A 25,843-nucleotide genomic window follows, 5' to 3' on the forward strand; every position below is an offset into this window, starting at 1 on the left:
TGTTGCTGCTCCCTCCATGGCCCAAGCCAGAAAGGCAGTCCCATAAGACATAAGTCCCATAAGAGTACCCCAACCCACCAGGCAGCCACTTACCCACATCAGCCCCACTGAGTGCTTTTCCCAGGGGCCAGGGCCTCATGTCAATTCTCCTCCCATTCACAGCGAGCGACTGCACACAGCCTTGAAAGCCTCGGTTTGTCCCAGTTGCTCTAACCAACCAGTAAGCGCTGGGAGCGCCACCAAGATAGAGAGGTGTCCGGAAAGTAATTTTACTGTATTGGCCCTTTAAGAAAGATGACCACTCATGAATACTCTCACTAAACAAAATCAAAAGCCAAAACACACCAGATTTTTATGAGGGACATGGTTAAGACGTCAGTGACAGCCCCAGCATTTTCTTCCATCTGTATTTATCTTTAAGACCTTGCCTTACTGGAAAATTAAACCCATGATTACCGTAGGGAGCTCAGTGAGTTTCTCAGAGGGCTGTGCTTCCAGAAGGGAGGATTTTGGAATGTCTAGAAGGGAAGGGAAGGGAGGTCAGAACCACGCCTCACCCACCAGGCAGTGAACCATGCTAGGCATCCAACAAAAACGTTCTCTTTCCAGTCCTGACACCAGTTGACTGTGTACTTTGGAAGGATCTTAGGGCTATTCTGTGCCTCCAAAGGTGATAATACTAATTTTGTATACAGTGGCTAACAATTACCTTTTCACTGTCCTAGTCACCTTTATACTATATCCTGAGAGAAACATTGTTGGGGTGGGCAGGGGGTGGAGGGGAATTACCAAACTGATTATGATGCAAAGTGTTTTGAAATTTGCTTATGAATATGACTTCTTTTTTTTACAGTGAGGTAGGGAAATTTCCCATCTTAGACCAAACCACAATCTGGATTGCAGTTTTAAAGGTTACAAAATACAGAGCTGAAGATTAGGTGGGACAAAATTAAGTCACCCTTGGCCCTTTTTTTTTGTTTTGAGACAGAGTCTCGCTCTGTCTCCCAGGCTGGAGTGCAAAGGCACCATCTTGGCTCACTGTAACCTCCGCCTCCCAGGTTCAAGCAATTCTCCTGCCTCAGCCTCCTGAGTAGCTGGGATTACAGGCATGTGCCACCACGCCCAGCTAATTTTGTATTTTTAGAAATGAGGTTTCACCACGTTGGTCAGGCTGGTCTCAAACTCCTGACCTCGTGATCCACCTGCCTCAGCCTCCCAAAGTGCTGGGATTACAGGCATGAGCTACCACGCCCAGCCTGGTCATTCTTTTTTTTATGACCAAAATATCTCATTTATCTGAATTACAGGGTAAGGAAGGGTGTCAGGGAAAGGCACGCTGCCAGAACTTATAAAATGTTCAGAGTGTAAGACTCTGAAACATAATCTTGATACTTTAAACTTCTGTTACCAGCAAGTGGAAAATCTAATGATTGTTTTATCTTTTCTGATGAAGAGATAAGAATCATTTGTAAATAGTAGACTCAACACAAGCTAGGAAGTGGGTTCTCAGGGTCAGGTTACACTGTTTGCCAGCCACTGAGCATGCTGCTTTCATTAGATGAGTTAAATGTCCTCTTGGCTTCTTTCACCAAGATTCTCAGAATTCACTTCTTCTGGATCCCATCCTGGCCCTTCCAGTTTTGTTCCATGATCTGGGACCACAGCAGAAGGCCTGACAGCTCAATCCTTTTCTAGAGCATAAAGTGCCTTGTAGGGGTGGGTAGCTATTTTGCTGTGCCCTTCGCAAGATCCCGGGCAACAGTCTTCAAACCTGGCTTTTACATTTCAGATGAGGGTTGCCTTCTGATCCCTGGAGCTTGCTTTGCCTGACTGTACAGACAAATGGAAGTGCCCTGGAATTCACATTCTCCCAGGACAGCCCTTAACAGTTTGGGATGAGTCTGAGGTATAATTTATACTCCAGAGCTCCTCTACTGGATCAGGCGGAAGCCATACCCTGAAAAACTCGGCCTGAGATCTCACTCTTGCTGATATCGTCTTCTTCCCTGTCCGTCTCCTCTCTCTTAGCAGTTTCTCCTGGGAGCACTTTCTTAACACATCACTTGCACAGGACTCCACATCTCAGGTCTGTTGCTGGGGAATCCCACTTCAGATAGAATCAGTGTCTCTCAGGAAAGCTTACTAAACAGCCACATCTGTGGTCCTGCTTTACAACTTGCTTAGCAAGTCTCACTAGTATGGAGGCAATCTACAGCCTGAGTATGCATAAAGCTACACGCTTCTTGCAATTAATTTTTTTTTTTTAAAAAGATGATGATATGGCTTGGCTGTGTCTCCACCCAAATGTCATCTTGAATTGTAGCTCCCATAATCCCCACGTGTCGTGGGAGGGACTCAGTGGGAGGTAATTGAATCATGGGGGTGGTTACCCCCATGCTGCTCTCGTGGTAGTGAGTTCTCATGAGATCTGATAGTTTTATAAGGGGCTTTTCCCCGTTTGCTCAGCACTTCTCCTTGCTGCTGCCACGTAAAGAAGGACGTGTTTGCTTCCCCTTCCACCATGATTGTAAGTTTCCTGAGGCCTTCCCAGCCATGCAGAACTGTAAGTCAATTAAACCTCTTTTCTTCATAAATTACCCAGTCTCAGGTGTTTCTTCATAGCAGTATGAGAACGGACTAATACAAATGGGGTCTGGCTATGTTACCCAGGCTGAAGTGCAGGGCTATTCATAGGCTCAAACATGGCTCACTGCAGGCTTGACCTCCTGGGCTCAAGTGATCCTCCCTCCTCAGCCTCCCAAGTAGCTGGGACTACAGGCATATGCCACCACACCTGGCTAATTTTTCTGTTTTTGGTAGAGATGGGGCTTCACCATGTTGCCTAGGCTAGGCTGAGTTCAAGTGATCCTCCTGCCTCGGCTTCCTAAAGTGTGGGAATTACAGGCGTGAGCCACTGTGCCTGGCAATCAAATTAATTCTTAATTCTTTTCTTTTTTTTTTTGAGATGGAGTCTTGCTCTGCAGCCCAGGATGGAGTGCAGTAGCGCAATCTAAGCTCACTGCAACCTCTGCCTCCCAGGTTCAGGCAATTTTCCTGCCTCAGCCTCCTGAGTAGCTGGGATTACAGGAGCCCACCACCACGCCTGGCTAATTTTTTTATATTTTTAGTAGAGACAAGGTTTCACATGTTGGCCAGGCTGGTCTCAAACTCCTGACCTCAAGTGATCCACCCACTTCAGCCTCCCAAAGTAATGGTATTGGAGGCATGAGCCACTGTGCCTGGCTCAATTAATTCTTATATTCATTAAAATCATAGAATCTTGAGATTAACAAAAAATATAAAAACCCTTATAATTCAAGCTTTCACTGGCTGTTGGATTCCTGGTACAACCCTAACAAGAAGTTTAGATAAGTTACGCCTTGAACACCTCCCAAGGATACCCCCCTCTCCTGAGATAGTCTGTTGCACTTCTGTCCCTTTGTATGATTAGGTGAAGCTAAAATCGACCTCCTGAGGCTCACTCCATTCAGCTCTGGCCTTGAGGGGGCATCCATGGAGTAAATCTTTCTTTCCCAAGACTCTCCCTTTGACTTTATAATGAAAAGCCACCTTGCATGCCTTCATCTTCTCTTCTCCAAACTAAACATTGCTCCTTCAATCAATCATTGAAGGGATTTCAAGTCATCTTCCAATTTGGGTGACTACCCCTGGAACTGCTCCAATTTGTCTGCAGCCTTCTTAGAATGTGATCCAGATGTGAATGTAATCCTCTCAGAGGATTAGAGTCACCATCTGAGTCACTAGAAGCTATCACATAGTCACCAGAATAGAATAAGATCATCACCTCCCTTTTTTAGATGCTATGACTCTGTTAACACAGCCTATAATTCTTTAGCTTATTGTTACCACATGATCCTGTTTGTTAACAGCTATGGAACTTCCCCCACTTTAAATGATTAGACATTTTCACAGGCTTCTATTGTAGCTTCCCTATTCTGTCTTCATGTTAGTATTTTGGACCCAAGCTAGAAGTTTCTTTACTCCTATCAAACTAACTTTTATCATGTTAGGCCTATAGTCCTGGCACTGATGCAGTTCACTGACCCCGTCTTTTTCTTACCTAGCCATCTGAGCATAAACAATCTCCCTGGATTCACATTTACTAAATTTGAATTCTTATTCCTTTGGAACTACTGGGATCCAAATTAATGAGATATTTTCTTCCATATTTTGGAAGGCGGGGTGTCAGCAAGGCATAGCCCTTTATATCAGGGGTCCCCAACCCCTGGGCCATGGACCCATACCAGTCTGTGGCCTGTTAGGAAGCAGGGTGCACAGCAGAAGGTGAGTGGCGGGGTGAGCGAGCATTTCCGCCTGAGCTCCGTTTTCTGTCAGATCAGCTGTGCCATTAGATTCTTACAGGAGCACGAACCCTATTGTGAACTGCGCATGCGAAGGATCCAGGTTACACGCTCCTTCTGAGACTCTAACCATGACTGATGGTCTGAGATGGAACAGTTTATCCCGAAACCATCCCCCAACCTTGGTCCGTGGAAAAATTGACTTCCACAAAACTGGTCCCTGGTGCCAAAAAGGTTGGGGACCACTGCTTTATATAACGTGTCTTGCTGGCAAAGAGTAGAGAGGAGCCCAGGCAGGGAGGAAGCTCTAGACATATAAACAAAGGCTTTCTTGCTACATTTTTCCTTGGAGAATACAGACACCTGCCTGATTATAATTATAGGCTCAGTTCCCTGGCAGGTTGCTAATCCAAACTGTTTATTCTGAACATAGTCCTAAAATTGCCCAGACCATAACAAATATGTGAATACTAGGTGATTTGCTGAGTAGCCCAACAGTCCAACTTTTTTTTTTTAACCATTTCCTACAATTACGGCCCCCCTCAAAGGTAGATGAACAGCTTATTCCTGCATTTTGAACCAAGTGAACCTTTCAAGACTGTCTTCTAAAGCCACAGGATTGCAACACTCCTGCCCTAAAAGCAAGCTTTGTGTTTGACACCAATAATGGCTTCTAGGCTGGGTGTGGTGGCTCATCCCCGTAACCCCAGCACTTTGGGAGGCCTAGGTGGGAGAATCGCTTGCATCCAGGAGTTCATGACCAGCCTGGGCAACACAGTGAAACTCTAACTCTACAAAAAAAAAAAAAAAAAAAAAAATTAGCCAGGCATGGTGGCACATGCCTGTAGTTCCAGCTACTTGGGAGCCTGAGGTGGGATGGTTTGAACCAGGGAGGTAGAGGCTGCAGTGAGCCATGATTATGCCACTGCACTCCAGCCTGGGGGACAGAGTGAGACCCTGCCTCCAAGTAATAATAGTAATAATGGGTTCTATTCTTCTAATATGGGCCTTCTTCTACCACTGGCTTTGATGTACTTAGGGAAAGAGAACATGTCCTTGGGCACAGTCCTGCAGCATGGACCTATGCACCAACAGCAATGATGCTTGCAAGTTTAATTCTTCTCTTTGGTAGATGTGCGGTGGATGTGTGCCCTGAAAGCTCACCTGGAGTGCAAGACCACTCAGGAGCACATCAAAGGTCTGTTGCATGGGTTCACCATGAGAAATAGGCCTTACCAAGCCCATCCAGAACTTGAATCCTGCAGACTCTGCCACGGCTCTCTGCAATAAGCCCTTCTCAGGAGACTTATGGTGGGTGGTATGTGGGGTGGGCAGAGTGTGGGGCTCATACATACCTGAGACTGGCCTGTCACTGGGGTGCCATTGTTCAGCTGCAGCAGCCCATTCAGCCCATCTCTGTAGAGCATAACCGTGTGCCAACCCCCTAGTTTGATTTTGGTCTCACTTACGATGATGGCAACCCCAGTTCCACAATTAAACCTGTTGGGGAGGAAAAGGAAAAGAAGCTTTCTTGACGAACCAGCTCATTATGTTTTCAGATTCCATGGACGTCACTTCCAGGTCAACAGCTCCCTTCAGAGTCAGTCTGTTCAGAGTCATGTTTATGAATATCAAGTGCTGTTGAAATTAATACAGGGAAGAACTAGGCACCTCTTCCTGGGGACGATCTCCGTCTAGTTATCTTTCATCTGCCCATAGGACCTTTCAATGTAGGGCCTTTGTTAACCTAATTTTTTCTGCAACTTAGAAAATCATGGGCATTTGGGTACTGTGCTCGCTACCTGCGTGACGGGATCTGTACCCCAAGCCTCAGCATCATGCACTATTCCCACGTAGCAAATCTGCACATGTACCCCCTGTATTTAAAATACAAGTTGACATTAGGCCAGGCATGGTGATTTACGTCTGTAATCCCAGCACTTTGGAAGGCCAAGGTGGGCGGATCACCTGAGGTTAGGAGTTCGAGACCAGCCTGACCAACATGGTGAAACCCCGTTTCTACTAAAAATACAAAGATTAGCTGGACATGGTGGTGGGTGCCCATAGTCACAGCTACTCCAGAGGCTGAGGCAGCAGAATTGTTTGAACCCAGGAGGTGGAGGTTACAGTGAGCCAAGATCACGCCACTGCCTGGGCAACAGAGTGAAACTCTGTCTCAAAAATAAATAAAAATAAAAATAAAAAATAAAAGTTTAAATTTTAAAAAGCTGGGCACAGTGGCTCACATCTGTAATCCCAGCACTTTGGGAGGCCTAGGCAGGTGGATCACTTGAGCTCAGGAGTTCGATACCAGCCTGGCCAACATGGTGAAACCCTGTCTCTACTAAAAATACAAAAGTTAACTGAGCACGATGGCAGATGCTTGTAATCCCAGCTACTCAGGATGATGAGGCAGGAGAATCACTTGAACCCAGGAGGTGGAGGTTGAAGTGAGCCCAGATTGCACCACTGCACTCCAGCCTTGGCAACAGAGACTCCGTCTCAAAAAAAAAAAAAAAAAGAAAAGAAAAGAAATTAATGAAAGGTAGTAGCTAATCCGCATCCCCTTTTCTTTTCTTTTCTTTTGAGAAAGAGTCTCGCTCTGTTGCCCAGGCTGGAGTCCAGTGGCGTGATCTCTGCTCACTGCAACCTCCACCTCCCGGGTTCAAGTGATTCTCCCACCTCAGCCTCCTGAGTAGCTGGGACTACAGGCGCATGCCACCACACCCGGCTAATTTTTGTATTTTTAGTAGAGACGTGGTTTCACCATGTTGGCCAGGATGGTCTCGATCTCCTGACCTCGTGATCCGCCCACCTCGGCCTCCCAAAGTCCTGGGATTACAGGTGTGAGCCACTGCAACCAGCTCCCATTTTCTTTTGACTGGAAGTACATGATCACTTCTGCTCGGAAGGAATTTAGACTTCTTTGTTTCTGAAGAGGACAGGACCCATAAGAAAAGTAAAGGAAAAATCATAAGAAAGAGAAAAAGAAAAGAAAATGATGGGCAACTAAGGACCTCCTTCTTGTTTTCAGCAATTGCCAAATGCTTACAGTGAATTCAAGCTACAGTGAATAGAATGCAAGTCACTGTGTTTCCAGGGATTTCTCTGGGGACTTTCCCAACTCTCAAATAACAAAGCTCAGTGATATTCATAAAATATAAAAATCCAGGTCTTCAGGCTCATTTTGGCAAGCTGGCCAGCCCTGCCATCTGTGCTTAGCTGTACCTCAATACAGGCGAGGTCCATAGGAGGCTCAGCAGTGAGGTGAGACAGAGGAGGGGTGTCCTCAGATGGCTGCATTCTTGTTTTTATCCCAACCTCCCTATGGCCCAGGAGTGCCCACGATCACTATGCCTAACAGGTGGAATCTTGGACCTTTCTGGTCAACTTCCAAATAGCCACTATGCCTCTTCCACATGGATCCTGAGACTGTCCGTGGGGAAGGAGTCGTGGCCGGCATTTTCCTTACTAGGATTTGCATTAACTGCAGCCACTTCTCAGGCCCTCCCTTTGTCTCGAGATCCTCAGTGAAGTGAGATGCAGTCAAGAGGCACTGCAGGACAGGCTTACCCTGAAGAGGATAGCAGATTCACTCAGCAGGAGTTACATAGTTGGAGAGCTGCTGCCAGCTAACAACTGCCAGTGCTACTGAGAGTCTATCCGATCCTCCAAGTGCTAGAACCCTACAAGGTGAAAACCACCACCCAAGATCCTGGTGGCTAACACCAAACTTCTGTGAATCAAATCATTTAGCAAAGCATGGAGGCCCATTTTCTAGCCCAAGTGGGATGCTCAGAAGCCTTCTTCAACTTAACCAAAAACACTTTTATGCTGAAGGTAATTTAAGAAGACAATAATGGCTGATGCTTATTGAGTACTTGCTCTGGGTCAGACGCTGCTCTAAGCGCTTTTATGAATTAACTCATTTAACCCTCACAACAGCCCCATGAGGAAAGGCAGGCTTGGAGAGGTTGCGCCACATGCTGAAGGTCAGGCAGCAGGGGGTTGGTGCCATTAGGATGTCAGCCAGTGCGCCACGGAGAAGGACAAGGCTGGTGCCCGTTGGTTGTTCACAAAGAGGTGCAGTGCACACCTCCACAAGACTCATTAAAATCTTCACCCTTCCACAAAACTCTGCCCCCCAGAAGACCACACATAAGCTAAAGGTGGCTTCCAAAGTGTGTTGGGGGAGAAACGATGAGGGCAGTGGAGGCGAGCCAAAGAGTTCCCAGCACAGCCCAGAGGAAGATGAGGATGGGGAGCCCATAGGAGGCTGGAGGCTCCTCTCAGTCCACACCTGTCAGCTACATTTGCCAAAGGGAGATGAGAAGACCCCAGCCTTCTTCCCATCACATCCACTAGAGCTCCAGAGAAAAGAAACTGTATTCCTTTGGCTCACTCTGCATCCTCCGGATTGACAGGAGTGCCAGGTACCCTCCTCAAGAAACATTCAGCAGCACCTACAGCACCAGTTACATCCAACAGCACCTCCAGCACCAGGTACATTCAACAGCACCTCCAGAGCCAGGTACATTCAACAGCACCTGCAGTGCCAGGTACATTCAACAGCACCTGCAGCATCAGGTATGTTCAACAGCATCCCCAGGACCAGGTACACTCAACAACACCTCCAGAGCCAGGTACACTGTAGGTGCTGCTGAATGAATGAATGATTTCCAAAACCCAAGTTTTATAGGTTATCCTGCAATCCCAGTACACCAGTATTTGGTAAACTGGTTCATACTCATTTTATACAAACCATTCTTTCATCTACTAGAACCTATCCTGTATATATTTTTTCATACTATAAAAATGCAAATATAATGTAAGATAATGTAACAAAAAAAGAGTGTGAGGCTTTTGGCAGGAATTACCTGAACTGCAGGGAGCGTCGGATGATAGCCAGGGACATGAAATCCCCCCTCCCGTGTTCGTTCTCCCCACAGTAGAGCAGTAAGCCATCCTCTGCCTCCGCCTGTGATTATACAAACAAAAGCCACATGAACAGTAAGCACCTCCCCTTCCTTAAAGCACCATCTGGAAAGACTCACAAATGTGAAACTTGAGCATTTTCTCCTCCACGATCCTATCTACAAAGGGTCAAGCATGTAGGCTCCAATTCACTCCCAGATACCTGGTCCCAGTTCATTTTCAATAAACAAATGGCAGTGATATAAACTGAGGGGTAGCAGTGAGGCGAGAGCAAGGTGACCCCATCTTTGACCCGCTCTTTACTTGTCCTTTGTGGATGCACCTGCAGAGCCTCAGAAAACCAAATGTACAAAGACCACGGTCACAGTGAGGACGTTGCTGGTGTACATCCAATTCTATTTTCACTTTGTTCTTTCTATTTCCCTCCCTCTGGGGAGGCATGCACATTTGCTTCTTTCCTTCTATCAGGAGAACAGGATGGTAAGAATAGCTCAGCCGAAAGCTGTGCTGGTGGTCTTAGACTAAGACAGGTCATTTCTTGAAGACTCAACACTGTGGCCATGACTTCAAATGAGACTTCTTTCCAGACCTCCAGACCTTTTTGTGTCATTGGAAATACCCAAAAGAATCAGTTTAAGCTGAGGTCACTGACTGAATTCTTATCTGCAGTTGATTCAAATCAGAGAACCTCCACTGGGCCCTCACGAAGCAAGGCTTGCATAAAGAAAAGTTTTCTATTTGTTCAGTGACAGCTATCACAATGAAGACAGAGAATTGGGCTCTCTTTTTAAACAATTTTGGAATGGGGAATGCATTGTTTCTTCTCAATCCTGGCCTGGGAGAAATCACTATTGTGAACAACATTGCTCGGACCCCAACATTCTCACTTGCAACCTTCATGCCAGCCACTCTATAGTTCAGTGATATACAAACCCACCATCTCCTCACTGTCACACTTGAATGTTGTGAATGTACTCTTCATTCCTATTGTCTCATGAGCTGGTTTAGAGACAGGCTCTGTGTCATACTGACCTTTCATCGCTCTCCCTGCTGCCCCCCTTCCTCTCCCCCAGCCTTTGAATGTAGCACATTGCTGTGTTAAAGTGTCCAAAAAGCACTCATCAAACAACACATCCCTCTTACCCTAAATTCAAGAGTAATTTGGAATGCCTGATAAGAATTCTTCAGAGGTTCAAATGTTACATAGGAGTGGCCAAAGAACTGAGGATACTGGATAACAATACCTGAAGAAGAAAAAAGACAACACAAAAGAATGCTATTTCCTCACTTCTTCAAAAGCAAAAATCAATATACAACGTTGCCTGAATATCATTAAGTGAGAACCCTCACTAATCTATTCAACTTCACTATCTTCTTTTCTATACTTTTTATACCTACAACTCTCATTCCTGGAGACTTTGAGCTTCTGAAATTCTTAGGAAGAAGCTGCATTTTTGGAGACCGGCACTGGCTTTCCTAAGAAGAAACCAATGGCTTTAGGGCCACTGTCACTTGCCCTCAGCTATACAGGCCTTTGTGTAATATAAGTTGGCCCAGTTGTTATCCTTCTTAACACTCATGCATAAGCTTTAACTGCATATTTTGGTAGAGATGTGATTATGGTAAAACCTACCTCTCTAAGATAGTATCAGGATGATTTATCGATTGCTTTAAAGGGACTACACATTTGGCACACATAGAAATAGGGCTGCTGTCTACTTAGAAGCAATGAAAGTTGCCTCACAATTTGCCTTGTATAGTTAATTTAATGACCAATATATGGAAGAAGGTACTTATCTTAGAGAAGGGACTAGAAGGAACTATGTTTGGACCACAAAACTGCCCTCTGGCTCTCAATGGTGCCAATTCATCACCACATTCTTCCTCTCCCCCAAGGGCCTACCTTCTGAGCAGCTCTCACCACCTTTGCCCAGGGTGCACTGGCATCGCGAGCCCCCCCAGGTGTAGTCATTGACACAGAAGCTGTCAGCAGAGCAGAGAGTTTCGTCACAAGGCATGTCAAAGAGCCTTGACATTATGGCCACACCATTCTTCCCCTTCCTCTGTACGGGAATGGGCTGGGGAGCCACCGTGGTCATAGGGAGAGATGCTGAGGTAGGGGGGATGAGCCTAGAAATGGTCTTTGGGTTAGATATAGACATCTTCTTGCTTTCCACCAAAAATTTCTTATTCCCTCCTTTGGTAGCAGGAAGTGGTTTAACCTAAAGCCAGAGAAGGAAAGGGGTTCAAGATGAACACAGAGCATGGCAATTGGACTGTTTTATTTATAGTTGTTGCCTAGTACTTGAAAACATGGTCACTTCCAAAAACCCTAGGATGGAGATGGGGAAGACAGCACTGACTCTAATTTATGGACAAAGAGCTTGATGGTCAGGGACTTATAGTGCTTTTCCTTGTACTACTCAGAAAATCAGCAGTAAAACTGATATTACATTATTTATTCTTATTACAATATGATGAAGATGCATGACTTTGTCAAGGAATTGTTCATTTCCTTATAATACTTGATTTTCTGAAATTTCCCTTGGTGGGAAATAGAAATATGTTTTTGCCGGACTGTGAAGTCCGCAGGCAGAAGCTGCCTATGGAACATCAGCATGGCTAGTACTTCCCTACTACTGATTTATCAGCACCTGGAGACTGATCATCAGATGAAACAAATCAGTGTTAAAAGCAAATGGGCACATTTAAGTTTTAAGTAAAATGTTTATGGTCCATTGGCTAAATTGCCTTGTTCAGCAAGGAAACACAAACACCCTGGGTTTTAAGAGCAGAGATTATTGTTACCTCCTCAAAGGAAATATCCAAATCTAAGTCGTCTTCAAATCCTTCATCATCCTCACCAGCTCCCATGTCGGTGATATAACGGGGTCCGTAGCGGCCACTTCCCGCCTCCTCAGGGCCTTCAGAAAGAAAAGCAGCACACCCTTCATCAGCACAGGCCTTCTTTGCACTATTGTCTAGCCTAACTCAGCCACAGGCAGAGCTGTACCGAATGGAACGCAGTGTATTGGAAACATAACAACGAATTCAACACAGAAAAGGAAGCGTCAATGACCAAAAGATATAAAAAAAGTTTCCTCTCATAAGTTACTAAGGAATTGCCAACTGAAACCAGAAAGAGCTTCCATTTTATACTGACAAGACTGGCAAAAATGTCAATCAGATAACAAAAATATTACTAAGGACGGGATCAATGAGGACTCATATGGTACTTGTGTAAACTGGTCCAGTCACTTTGTGAAATACTTGGAAATATTTCATAAAGTAGATGTTTGTTCATACCTAGCAATCCCACCCCAACTTACAAAAGCTGGAGAAACTCCTGTACCTGTGTACCAAAAGGCGTGTTCAAAACAGGTTCATAGCATCAGAATTTGTAATAGTAAAAAATACTCCAGATATGCTATTTATAAGAACAAACAACATCCCAAATGTCCACCAACAAAGAATGACTAAATTATTTATAGTATATCTATAGAATGGAGTACCATATAGTAGGGGAAAGGAATGAATCATCATTTAATATATCAACATGGCTTAATCTCACATGATTTCATACAAAAAAATGCAAGTTGCAAAAGAACGCATCTAGTTTGATGACATTAATATAAAAGACAACAGCAAACAAAACAATATATTACTTAGGGATACATATATATGTAATTTAAACTCTTTAAAAAAGCAGGACAATCACATAAATACCCAAGGGAAGATAGAAAAGGGATGTGAATGAGGTGTGATTCACAGGGGCCTTTGAGAGTATTCCATCATATTCTGTTTCTTAAGGTAAGTGCTGGGTACCTGTAAATATTCATATTTTTTTATATGTTGTATATATACATATATATACTTTTGAAGTACAAAGTATTTCACTAAAAGGTCTTTAAAACAAAAAAGGGAGATTATAGTAAACACTCCCACAACCAAAAAAAGGGGGCCCTATAAGGTATCTTGGGGGTCAACCATTTCATCCATCTTAGCAGGACAACGAAATCTTTCAGAACTGAAAGGTGGGTGAGAAAAGCTCTCAGACGTCAATACGGAGCATCGTCTTTTGGGGAACATTCAGTTGGCATTTTTATTCAACTGTCATCCACAGAATCCACTGATCCACAGCGCTCTGATTTAGGCTGCACACAGGAAACACTCCACCAGGAGGTGGCAGCCTTTTAAAGAGCGGCTCCAGGGCACCTGCATGTCCTCACAGTGGATTTGGGCCAGCACAGGTACTAACTTGCTGCCCTCTCTCAACTGAAAAAGCCAGGCACCAGCCTTTAGGGCAGTAACAACTTTGGCAACAGAAACTGGCTTTGGTAGGATGCTGCCGCTCATTAGTTATTAGATATCCAGTGTTTGGATGCCTAGTGAAAAAGAAAAAGGAAAAATAACATAAAAAGCATAAAAAACATAAACTAAACTTAAAGACATTTTGCTTTCAGAATAAGCTAAGTCACGCACCATTCTCAGGAAGACAAACTCACCCTCCTACTTTGTCTGTCCAGGCTGCTACAACAAAAGTACCATAAACTGATGGCTTGTAAACCACAAACATTTATTTTTCACAGTTCTGCAGGCTGTGAAGTCCCAGATCAAAGGGCTGGCAGTATCTGATGAGGGCACAGATGGTGCCTTCTCACTGCATCTTCAACATGGTGGAAAGGGCAAACGAGCCCCTTTGGGCCTCTTTAATAAGGGCACTGATCCCATTCACAAGGACTCCACCCTTATGATCTAAGTACCTCCCAAAGGCCCCACCTTGGGGGTTAGGATTTCAACATATGAATTTCAGGGAGACATAAACATTCCGACCATAGCACTCCTCCAAACCGAATAGCAATCAGATTGAAAATGGAGTGGAAGGAAATGGCAGAAAGTCATTTTTGTCAGGGGGCGTGCTGTTGACCAGAAATCAATCTCCTCCCAGACCAGAAGAGAGAAGTGCAGTCAGCAGATGATGCAGATGACCCAGAGACAGGGTGGAGTGAGCTGTTCTCAGGGGTTCAGGCGCATCTTGGTGGAGGTGGGATAACAAAGGGGAGGCGGTGTTCTCACCCCTTCCACACCAATTCCCCAGTTTTATTTAAAGTAGTCCACCTGTCAACTGAAAATTCAACCTGTCGATGCCAGATTTATACCTGGATGCATGTTCTCTCAAGCCACCTGCATGCAGCGTATCTGTGTGCCAGATGTCTTCACACAAAAAGCCCTTGAGGACAGCTCCTTCCTCTTGTCTCTATCTTTGTACAGCAAGCAGTCCCCCTTATCTGTATTTTTGCTTTCTGCAATTTCATTTACCCTCGATCAACCACAGTCCAAAAATATTAAATGGGAAATTCCAGAAATAAACAGTTCATAAGTTCTGAGTAGCATGATGAAATAGCACGCTGCCCTGCTCCATCCTGCCTGGGATATGAATCATCCCTCTGTCTGGCATATCCGTGCTCCATATGCTCCCTGCCCCATGGTCTGCAGCCGTCTCAGTTGTCAGATTCACTGTCATGGTATCGAAGTGCTTATGTTCCAGTAACCATTATCTGACTTCATAATGGCCCCACAGTGCAAGAGCAGTGATTCTGGGATTCAGATATGCCAAAGAGAAGCCATGAAGTGCATCTTTTAAATTAAAAGGTGAAAGTTCTCAACTGAATTAAGGAAAGAAAAAAATCATATGCTGAGGTTGCTAAGATCTATGGCAAGAATGAATCTTCTATCTGTGAAACTGTGAAGAAGGAAAATGAAATTTATGCTAGTTCTGCTGCATATATAGGGTTCAGTATTATCTGCAGTTTCAGGTATCCACTGGGGATCTTGGAACACATCCCCCATGGAGAGGGAACTACTGTATCTATCTCTCTCGGCCCCTCTCTCTCTTTCTCTTTCTCCCCTCTGTCCTTTCCCTCACTCTTCATTTCTATCTCTGCCTCTCTCATATATTCAGAATTGTTAGATTCCAGAAGAAGAAATCCATTTGGTAGTAAAAGAATTATACAGCACATACATAAAGCAAGCTGGCTTTTGTCTTCAGTAGTTTGGTCTCTCTCCCTCCAGGCTGTTCTTCCTTGCCCTGTGCATCTTATTAACACATTCTCAACAAGGTTAAGATTCTCTTCATCTTTATCCTATGATTTCCTATCTGAAAAATCACCTTCAGTGACTCTCCACTGCCTACAACATAAATTCTAGGCTTCTTGGTCAAGAATTCAAGGTTCTCAATTAAAACAGCTCCTTTTTTCCTCCTTCTTCCCCCATCACCATGATTTATTGAATTCTACTCCATCTCCTCTTCTTATCAGGTACTATTGGGTGCTTAACATGATATATTTCTAAACTTTTCAATAATCTTACAAGGTAAGTATGACTAATCCCATTTTATAGATAAGAAAACTGAGTTAAGAGTAGTTAAGTAATTTGCCTAAAATTGAAGACTTTATAACTGGCTGAGCTAAACTCAAATCCAAGGTCTGTCCGGTGACTGCTCTCCTAATCGCCTATTGCAGAAGAAGCCACTGTGGAGGTAGAAAGATCCCAGAATTTGAGAAAATTACCATATGTTGATCATTCTTAGTGTGCCAGGAGCTTTTCATACATCGCTTAAGTTAATCCTCACAAAATACTATAAAATTGGTGTTATTACTTCCATGTTACCAAGTGGAGATATAGACACAGAGAGATTAAATAACTTGCTCAAGGCAGACAGATGGGGAATGGCAGGGCTAGATTTTATCCTTGGTCTCTCTTTTGACTACATCATGCTACTTAATCTGAATCCTAATTATGTTTTCAGGTTTTTGTTGTTTTTTAAAAAATACTCTTTAAAAGCTATATAATAGCCAAACTGGCCTGCCAGTTGTCTCCTGAATGCATCTTGTATTTTCTTACCCTAGGATTTTGGTTAATGCTTTTTCCCATTGTCATCTTTTTCCCACTCCTATCTCCTTACACACAGCCTACCTATTCTCCCAGAGGGCATGCATTCTATGGAGACAGAGCTAAATGTGTGCCATCAGAAGACCAAAATCAAGCGACATTTTAAAAAGAAAACAGACTCTTCTGGGAAAAATGGTGACTCCACAAAGTAAGAAGCCACCAAGACTTGTAGGACATTCCTTCATCTTCTCCTGGATGGGGCAACCCAGCCATGGATATATGCCTCCAATCAGCATAAATGCCCATTGCTTGATAAAGTCAACACATGTGTAAGATGGTATGTACATCTTCTGGGCTCCTGGCCTTAGACTCTTGCCCTTGTGTTTACCAACTCGATTGTAAATCCTTTGAGGGCAGAAACCATATTTTAGATTTCTTCATATCCTTTCCCTTCCTCCATGTCACTAACACTTCATGTACTCAACAAAGGTCAATACCTTTGAGAGGAGTGACAGGAGACACTCCCACAGTGCTGAACTATGTCCTGCCCTTGCTCAACATGGTGGGACTCTGCCTCCCAATCCAAAGACCCCCAAAACTGCCACCAATCCTGTCCTTTTCCCCAAATGAAGCTAGAAGTAAGAATGGAAAGAGATCTAAACACCATCCAGCCCAATCTTCTCATTTCACAAGCATGGAAACCGAGGCCACAGAAGAGAATTGACTTAAAATCAAGATCATGCATCTCATTAGAGGAAGCTCTAACTCTAGAATCAGATAATATGACTCTAGTTCAATGCCCATAAGACTCCATTGCACAATTTTTTTTGGCATCAAGTATCTAAAGATAGTTCAGTCAGAAGAACCTGGAACCTAGAGAAGCCAAGGGTTAGAGTGTAGGTGGCTGAGATCTCTTACTGTCCCTCCACCTGCTCTAGGAAATTCTGTTTCTTGAATGGAACTCCTCAGAGAAAAGGACCACAAGCAAATTGCTGCTGCTACGAAATGATACCATAATGAGAATGGAAATAATCCTGGATTCTCTGCTCATTTCGACAAGTAAAATAAGGCACATATTTTTCAATGGATACTGTTCTTTGGTCTTTGTAAAAATTGTTTCCGTTTTGACACTTTTTGTAACCTATTTCTTTGAAACCTGAGTTCACTCAGTTTGGGGAAACATAGGGTATGGAAGAAGAAGGGGAAAAGGAATATGGAATCACAAGGATTTAGAGTCAAAGTAATTTTAACTTTCTTAGAAAGACTGCAGGGATCAGCTAACACAACAAGCCCATTTTACAGAGGAGTCAACTAAGGTTCAAAGAATCCATGAGACTCGCCCAGAGAAGCAGCTCATTAGTGGCAGAGTTGATCTAGAATTCCGGGCTCCTGCTGCTGCAACCCAGTCCTCTTTGCAGCATCCCAAACTCCCTCTCTCATAATAATCCAGGATGATAGTCATTTCCCATTTTTACTAAGAAGGAAATGAGCACAGAGAGAACCAGGCACAGCATGATGGAAGAAACCCGGAACTAAAGCCTCACTACTTCTGTTTCCTGACTGCCCCTCCACCTCAGATCCCAAATTCACAGCTTACAGGAAGTTTTTACCAATGTTATTTCTAAGTGAGCACAGAATGTACGGTCCAAGCCAGTGATAAGAATTCTCCCTGTAGCCTGGGGTTATTGTAATTAAAGTGCATAACTTATCTCTTTCTACTTGGCACTTTGTTAATTAGGAAAAGAGAACATTAAAAAGGAGACATTTATTAGAACCAGAATAATCAAACCACTAGTTCAGGGGTTATTCCACTGTAAAAAAAAAAAAAGTTAATAAACAAAACACAAATTTTTGTTAATAGATAAAAGGGTGACTTTTATTTTATTAAAAAACCTGTGCTTTGTTTTAATAAGGGCATCACAGCTTTTCTATAAATAATGTTTCTCAGCTACATCAACATGATGCAGTTGGAAATATCGGTAGTCATAGAATCCAAATAATTGGGAGAAGGACATAAATGGCTTGGGTGACCTTGAGCAGGCCACTTCATCTCTCTGGGTCTTGTGTTTTCCAATAAAATAAGGAGTAGGATTAGACTTGATGACCTTGAAATCCTTTCCAGCACTAACATTCTGTGATCCTAAAAGTCACCCTTTTAATTTAGACATATTGCAGGCATCTGTCACATCAAGCAAGGTTTGAAGAAGAAACAACTGGAGAATTTTACTCATGTGGATGAAAAAGCAAACAGAAGTTAGCCTAGCATGGAAGTCACATGCTTTGGGGATTGTGTTCTCCTGTAGGAGGTGATCCATTGTCATTTATCGGAATCCATCTTCACTCAAAAGGACCAGGTTGTATTTTGAGTCCCTTCTCTTAATGTCTTTTAGCAACAACAAGGGAGGAACACTTATTACCTACTCTTGAAGTTCCAGTCAAGAGAATAGAGTCTCCCTAAGTACTGCTGGATTCTTGTCCAACCGCTTTCCCTGCCTACAGAGGTGGGCACAGTGACTTGGCTGCTAAGTAGAAGCACTAGGTCCACATTTCTGAAGGAGGGAAGCTAATCTATCAAAGGACCTTGGGGGCCGGGTGCAGTGGCTCACACCTGTAACCCTAGCACTTTGGGAGGCCAAAGTGGGTGGATCGCTTGAGCTCAGCAGTTTGAAACCAGCTTGCACAACATAGCGAAAACCCATATCTAACAAAAATACAAAAATTAGCCAGGCATAGTGGCGTGTGTCTGTGATCCCACCTACTCAGGAGGCTGAGATGACAGGATCGCTTGAGCCTGGGAGGCGGAGGTTGCAGTGAGCTGGGATAGTGCCTCTGCACTCCAGCCTGGGTGACAGAGTGAGACCCCATCTCAAAAAAAAAAAAAAAAAAAAACGAAAACAAAAATAAAAAAGGACCCTGGGGAGGGAGGAGGAATTCGATTTGGAACTAATTAATTCAGTTCTTCCTACCTTCCCTCTCCACCTAGCATAGTGGAAAACAGTAGCCTGGGTAGGTGTGACTCCTGTGCAAACCCAAACTTTCCCTCAAGTGGGCTCTCCCATAGTCTGGACTGGACAGAAGGGAGTTTGCAAGCTCACTTTGGCTCTTAGAGTGAGCTACGTCTTCTGACCCAGCCTTTTTAGAAATAGGAATGGCATTTGATTCATCTGCTTCATCTTCATCCTTATCATCTTCCTCTGCTGACTGTGTTGTTTTACTTTTCAATTGACTTCAAAAGTGGGCAAAAAAAAAGTGCTATTAATTGTGTCTCTTCAAAACCCTAATACCCACCAGAATAAGAATGGTTCTCTCCATGAGGCTGTAAGCCACAGACAGAAACTGGGTCATCTCTTTCAGTGCAAATGTTCAAGAATTGGATGGTTAGATGGAATAATGTCAGGTCAGACCTGTGACTTGAGTCCCTTCAAAGTCTTCCCAAGATCCTACGTGACTTGGCCCTGCAAGCTCGAGCCTCATCTCTCACCAATGTATTCCTTCTCACCGTGCTCCAGCTGTGCTGGCTCTTCTTTCAATGTTTTGGATGAACCATCCTTTCCTCTGACTCAAGGCCTTTGCAGATGCTGTTCTCTATGCTTAGAAATCTTATCCCTCACTGCCCATCCCTTTACCTTTTTAATTCTTTTATATTTCTGTGCAAAATCACTTTCTTAGGGATGTCTTCCCTGTATCCCAGATAAGGTATGTTCTCATAGCTCTCCTCTTCAGTGGCATTATGAGTTTGTAATTTTATGCTTATTTACGTGATGATTTCATAAATGTAATTCTCCCACCAGACTGTAAAATCCTTGAGGAAATCAACACTATCTATTTTGGTTTCTGTTGTACCACCCAAACCTCACTCAGTCCTGACACATTTTAGAAACTTACAGAATGTATGGAAAATAGAAACAGTGAACTTTTGGAGTAGTTTAGGCATAATAAAAATATATGACAGCAGCATTCATCTAGGTTCTTAACAGCAAAAGTTCAGGCCCAAGGGGAGCCACACCTTTTCAGGATCTTAAGGATGTCATTCTGCAGAGTGTTCCTGGAAAACAATCCACACCCAGAGCCCCTCTGGAGTTGATGTTCCCAGTGGCTCTTCTGCATTAAGTCACTTTGGCTTGGGTTATATGCTTTAAGTAAAGTCAGTCCTGCTACCCTGGCCAAAAAAATGACTGAACCAGGATCTATGCCTGATCTTATAATGACCACATTCCGACCAGCCATCTCTGAGGGTCCTTGATGTGACAATCTGTGCTTCACATTGGAAGGTAAGGTAGATATTCCAACCTCAGCTCCCTCCTCTCTCACCTGCTTCTGCTGTAGATATTACAGAAGCTAAATACTGGATTTTTAAGTCCCCTTTGCTCATGGGGTGGGGGTAGGGAGACTCAAATGACAGTTTGGGTCACTAAGATGCATGTGGACACCTGTTGGAACCTCCCAGCTTTCTACATTTGCTTAGGCAGTGAAGGTGCTTGTGATAGCTGGAGCTGCAGCAGCTAATGCATTCCTAATTGAAACATGGTGATCAAACAGCTCAGTTAGACCCCATCTTAGAAAATATTGAATCTGATGCTGGACGTGGTAGCTTACACCTGTGATCCCAGCACTTTGGGAAGTTGAGGTGGGAAGATTGCTTGAGCCCTGGAGTTCAAGACCAGCCTGGGCAACATAGCAACACTTCATCTCTATAAAAATAAAGATAAAAATTTTAATTAAAAAAATATTGCAACTGAGTACTTGCTGTGTGAGTGAGTCACAAGAGTGACTGGGTGACTTACCTGTAGCTGGGTTCTGCATGAAGAAGGCCTGCTCAACACCAGCCAGCACAGGAACTCAGGGACTGCAAAGATGTGGATGGCTTCCCTTGCTCTCCCTTTCCCCCAAATAATCTGCTGGAACCAGTCCCTTCAAATCTGAATGAGTCTAATGAATGCAGCGGTTTGACTGGTGGGGGAAAGTAGCTCTAAGTACTGGCCATAGGCAGATATGTTGTTCTTTTATGCTCAGCACATTTCATGAAACTCTTATTTGACCACAGCCTAAGAATGGCACCTCAGGCACCCAGTGACTTCCAGAGGCCTCACCTCAAAGCTTCTCAGATGCCTTTATCTTTATACACATCCACACAGCAGAAGTGCAAATGGTGCATAACCCCTGTGGGGTGTTGCCTTTTGAAGTACATAAGCCAGTCAACCAAACACATGCCACTGTGTCTTTCTCTCTCGGAGTCTCCCTTTCTAAAGATAACGGGGCCGTGGAAAGTTAAGCAGATGGCCAGAGACCAAGGTGTTAGGCACCTGCTTCTCTGCCACCTGCTGATGGAGGAGATACATAGGCAAAGCATAATGGGAGAAGCGGCTGTGAACACAGCAGGAAAACCCAAGGCCATCTTTCCATCATGGTGTGTGGGAAATTTCAGGCTTGGAGCCTCTGTAAGTTTAGAGAATAATGGATAATAATTTCCTGGCAACCTTCTGTGGCAATACTTCAGGACTGGATGTGGGGTGGGCAGTGTAAAATTCAGACAGGTGATTAAAACATTTCTGAACATCTGAAATGGTGGCTGACATTAGGAATTCAGTGCTATGTACACAGCAGGCACCCAATACGTATTTGTTAGATGAGTGAGTGAGTAAATGAGTGAGTGAATGTTTTCTATACGAGCCAAATCTTGCAGGGTGCTCTGCACATGGTAAATGCAAAATAAATGTTAGTTGAAAGACCCCAGTTATAATCTGACATGATCTATGTATCTAGTCAGTCATTTTCACTGGAAGTTTGGTAGCAATTGTAAACTGACTGTTAATGGGAGAAAACTATTACCCATAGCATCAGGAGGATATGGCTTTTGAAAGGAAGCTTGCACTTTGGTGGGTTCTCTCTCTCTCTCTCTCCTTCTGTGGGATAATCTGGCAGTACATATCACATTTGTTATCATTTACACTTTTTAAAAAGAAATTTAATGGCATGTGATATGTTTATGGGACAACATTATGTTCAGAAAAAATGTGGATCATTGGTGTTTTCATATGAGTAGTTGGGGGTGGGAGCAGGTTGGGATGGGTTGAAGAATGAATAGGAGGCTTTTAAAGAGTGGGTACAGTGAATGTGAACACAACAACTCTAGCTTGAAGGAAAGCAGGGAGATGGAGTGGTAGGTGGTGGGTTGTGAGCATAAGGAGAGGCTTTTCTATGAGTAGAGAACACACGTTTGTGTCCTTATGGGGATGATCCGCTAGAAAAGCAAAGATGAAAAGATAAATCATTTGGAGAGACAGGGTAACTAACCGAAAATTGACATACATAGTATGGTCTCCAATTGGCTCCCTGAAAAAGGGGGCTCAATTCACATCTTGCACTGAGAAATCAGGAGCTAGATCAGGGAGAGTGAGATGGCAAAGACAGCAGATGTAGCTTGTCGGTGGCTCACAGTCCAGTGGGGAGGGAGACTTACACGCCTACAGCTGCACAGCAAGAGGGCTGAAGCTAAGACGTGAGCACCTGAGTCTGTGGAGCTTCTCTGTTCCTTAAAGTGGCTTCACATTTGAGTACCAACCATGGTTCAGTTCTCCTTTAGGTATTCAGATGGGCAAGTTGTTCAAACCAGAGACACTTAGACCCTCTCTTCTCACTCTTCAAAGACAAAGTGCTAGGAGAAAATAATCGTCCAGACAAAATCCTATATCTAGCCTGGGCAAGATGGTAAGACCCTGTCTCTCAGAAAAAAAAATTTTAAAATTAGTCAGGCATAATAGCTCACACTTGTAGTCCCAGCTACTTGGTGGGGGAGCTGAGGCAGGAGAATCCCATTAGCTCAGGAGTTCCAGGCTGTAGTGATCTATGATTGCACCACTGCCCTCCAGCCTGGGTGACAGACCGAGACCCAGTTCCTAAAAAAAAAAAAAAAAAAAAAAAAAAAAGGCCAGGCATGGTGGCTCACCTATGTAATCCCAGCACTTTGGGAGGCCGAGGCGGGCAGATCGCCTAAGGTTGGGAGTTCGAGACCAGCCTGACCAACACGGAAAAGCCCCGCCTCTACTAAATACACAAAATTAGCTGGGTGTGGTGGCACAGACCTGTAATCCCAGCTACTCAGGAGGCTGAGTAGTCAAGTACTCTCCTGAGTAATCAAGCTACTCAGGAGAATCGCTTGAATCCGGGAGGCGAAGGTTGTGGTGAGCCGAGATCGTGCCATTGCACTCCCGCCTGGGCAACAAGAGCAAAACTCCGTCTTAAAAAAATAAAAATAAAAAAACCCCTATATTCAATTAAATGGTTGTTCAACAGTAACAGTGAAACAAAGACATGATCATAAAGCCTGAGACAGTTTATCACTAACAGATCTTTAAACATTTATTCAAAAGTATATTTCAAGAAAAAGAAGGAAAGAGTAAGATGCGAAGAATTGTGGGCACAGAAAGTGGTAAATCTGTAAATAAATCTAAACAAGCATTAGAGCTAAAAAAAAAAAATGTGGGCCGGGCGCGGTGGCTCACGTTTGTAATCCCAGCACTTTGGGAGGCTGAGGAGGGCGGATCACGAGGTCAGGAGATCGAGACCATCCCGGCTAACACGGTGAAACCCCGTCTCTACTAAAAATACAAAATATTAGCCGAGTGTGGTGGCGGGTGCCTGTAGTCCCAGCTACTCTGGAGGCTGAGGCAGGAGAATGGCGTGAACCCGGGAGGTGGAGCTTGCAATGAGCCGAGATGGTGCCACTGCACTCCAGCCTGGGCAACAGAGCGGGACTCCGTCTCAAAAAAAAAAAAAAAAAAAAAAAATGTGGTTACTAAACAAGGTAGAACAAAAATACCAAAAAGTAACATGTAGCACAAGAAGGAATTGATTTGGACTGAAGCTGCTAAGGCCCTATCGATACAGAAGGGCTGGGCTCCTGCCTAAACCCCACCCTTAGGCCTGGAACCACAGCCCTAAGTGAAAACAGCTGACCCCGTTTTTCCAACCAAATGTTGCCTTTTTGGCTTGCCTCACCGCTGTCCTGTGCCCATAAGACTTCAGCTGGCAGAGCAACACGAGTGGCTGAGCAGCGAGGATACAAGCAGCTGAACGGTGAGCAGAGAAGCAACTGAGTGCTGGAGACTACAAATAGATGGATAGATGACTAACTTCAGACGGTGCGGCTTCGGAGATGGGCCTAGCCGGAGATGGCTGGGCTTCAGGGAAAGATCACCTTCCCATCTCCTTTCCAGCCTCCCTTTCCGCTGAAAGCCACCCACCGCTCAATAAAGTCTTCTGTATTCATCACCTTTCAAACAGTTTGTGTGACCTGATTCTTCCTGGACACCGGACAAGAACCCGGGTGCCGAGAGGGCCGGGGCCGCCACCCTGACCCTCTACTAAGCTGGTTGTCTATTGGCTGTCCCTGGATGGCAGAGCTGAAAGAGCATGGTGGTAACATGCTTGGACGCTGCTGCGGGGCCCCTCACAGAGCCTGCTCCGCCAGAGAGGAGCGATCAGCCAGTGCCAGCATTCGTTCGCTCTGGTTCCCCAACTCTTCCTCCCGCGAGGACTGGCCAGCGGTGAGTGAAACCAGCCACTCCAGTTCCAGCCCACGAAGGGGGTCAAGAGAACGAATCTGTCTCATCATTACTGTTTTATTATTGTTTGAGAGGAGGGTAACAGATTGTGATGAACTTTAGACTGTTTAAGCGTGAGAGTTAACAATGTATGGATGGTAAATAAAATAATGTATATTTCATCCTAATACAGAGGAAGAAAGGACTAAGAAAATACAGTCAATCCTATAGAAAATGGAAAAGGGCTGGGTGTGGTGGCTCATGCCTGTAACCCTAACACTTTGGGAGGCTGAGGCAGAAGGATCACTTGAGACCAGGAGTTCAAGGTCAGACTGGACAACATAGTAAGATCCCATCTCTACAAAACAACATTAAAAGAAATTAGCCAGGCATGGTGGCACGTACCTGTAGTCCTAGCTACTTGGGAGGCTGAGGTAAGAGGATCACTTGAGCCTGGGAGGTCAAGGCAGCAGTGAGCTATGATTGTGCCACCACATTCCAGCCTAGGTGACAAAACAAGACTCCATCTCAAAAAAATAAAATAAAAATAAATAATAAAATAGGAAAACAGCAGAAACAAAAATCCTTCTCCAAGAAAAAATGGAAAAAGCAGAATAAATATAATAGCACAAAATAAGACTGTAGAAATAAATAATACATGTCAGCCATTATAACTATAAATGCAATAAACTTGTCATTTAAAAAACAGTGCTTTGAGACCATCCTGGCTAACACGGTGAAAACCCGTCTCTACTAAAAAAAATACAAAAAATTAGCAAGGCGTGGTGGCGGGCGCCTGTAGTCCCGGCTACTCCGGAGGCTGAGGAAGAATGGCATGAACCTGGGAGGCGGAGCTTGCAGTGAGCCGAGATCGCGCCACTGCACTCCAGCCTGGGCGACAGAGCGAGACTCCATCTCAAAATAAATAAAATAAGTAAATAAATAAATAAAAATAAAAAAACAGTGCTTGTCAGATTGGATTTAATACATTTTGCTACATGCTATTTCCAGAAAGTATCTAAAACACAACATACTGAAACATCAGAAGTAAAAGAATGTAATATATATTCCAGGCAATAGATAAGAGAAAGCTAGTGTACCTATATAATTACTGGACAATGTAAATGTTAAGGGGGAAAAAAGAAGTATCAT

The 25,843-nt window shown here is 44.1% G+C and overlaps 1 protein-coding gene and 1 long non-coding RNA gene across 5 annotated transcripts in view; one reads left to right on the forward strand and one right to left on the reverse strand.

Moving 5' to 3' along the window:
• EGFLAM (EGF like, fibronectin type III and laminin G domains) overlaps positions 1 to 25,843 on the reverse strand; it is a 207,631-nt gene that overhangs the window by 47,560 nt on the left and 134,228 nt on the right. For 2 of the 3 annotated variants that reach the window (XM_031003504.3, XM_063700784.1), the window contains exons 7-12: positions 12,066 to 12,181; positions 11,161 to 11,479; positions 10,401 to 10,501; positions 9,200 to 9,300; positions 5,678 to 5,822; positions 94 to 283 (exon numbers count right to left, since the gene is read on the reverse strand). In XM_031003504.3, the coding sequence (XP_030859364.3) occupies positions 94 to 283; positions 5,678 to 5,822; positions 9,200 to 9,300; positions 10,401 to 10,501; positions 11,161 to 11,479; positions 12,066 to 12,181 (972 nt within the window). Of the gene's footprint in view, positions 1 to 93; positions 284 to 5,677; positions 5,823 to 9,199; positions 9,301 to 10,400; positions 10,502 to 11,160; positions 11,480 to 12,065; positions 12,182 to 14,416; positions 14,768 to 25,843 lie in introns of those variants that run through there. The other variant, XM_004058922.5, reaches the window with a different exon arrangement.
• Positions 14,837 to 17,857, forward strand: LOC101129663 (uncharacterized). 2 transcript variants are annotated; one of them, XR_176662.1, is made up of 2 exons: positions 14,837 to 14,909; positions 16,228 to 17,857. It is a non-coding gene; the product is annotated as an uncharacterized lncRNA (long non-coding RNA). The 2 variants fall into 2 exon arrangements; XR_010131674.1 differs by having other exon boundaries at positions 14,890 to 15,073.

Source organism: Gorilla gorilla, chromosome 19 (genome assembly GCF_029281585.2).
Source record: "Gorilla gorilla gorilla isolate KB3781 chromosome 19, NHGRI_mGorGor1-v2.1_pri, whole genome shotgun sequence".
Taxonomy (NCBI): Eukaryota; Metazoa; Chordata; class Mammalia; order Primates; family Hominidae; genus Gorilla; species Gorilla gorilla.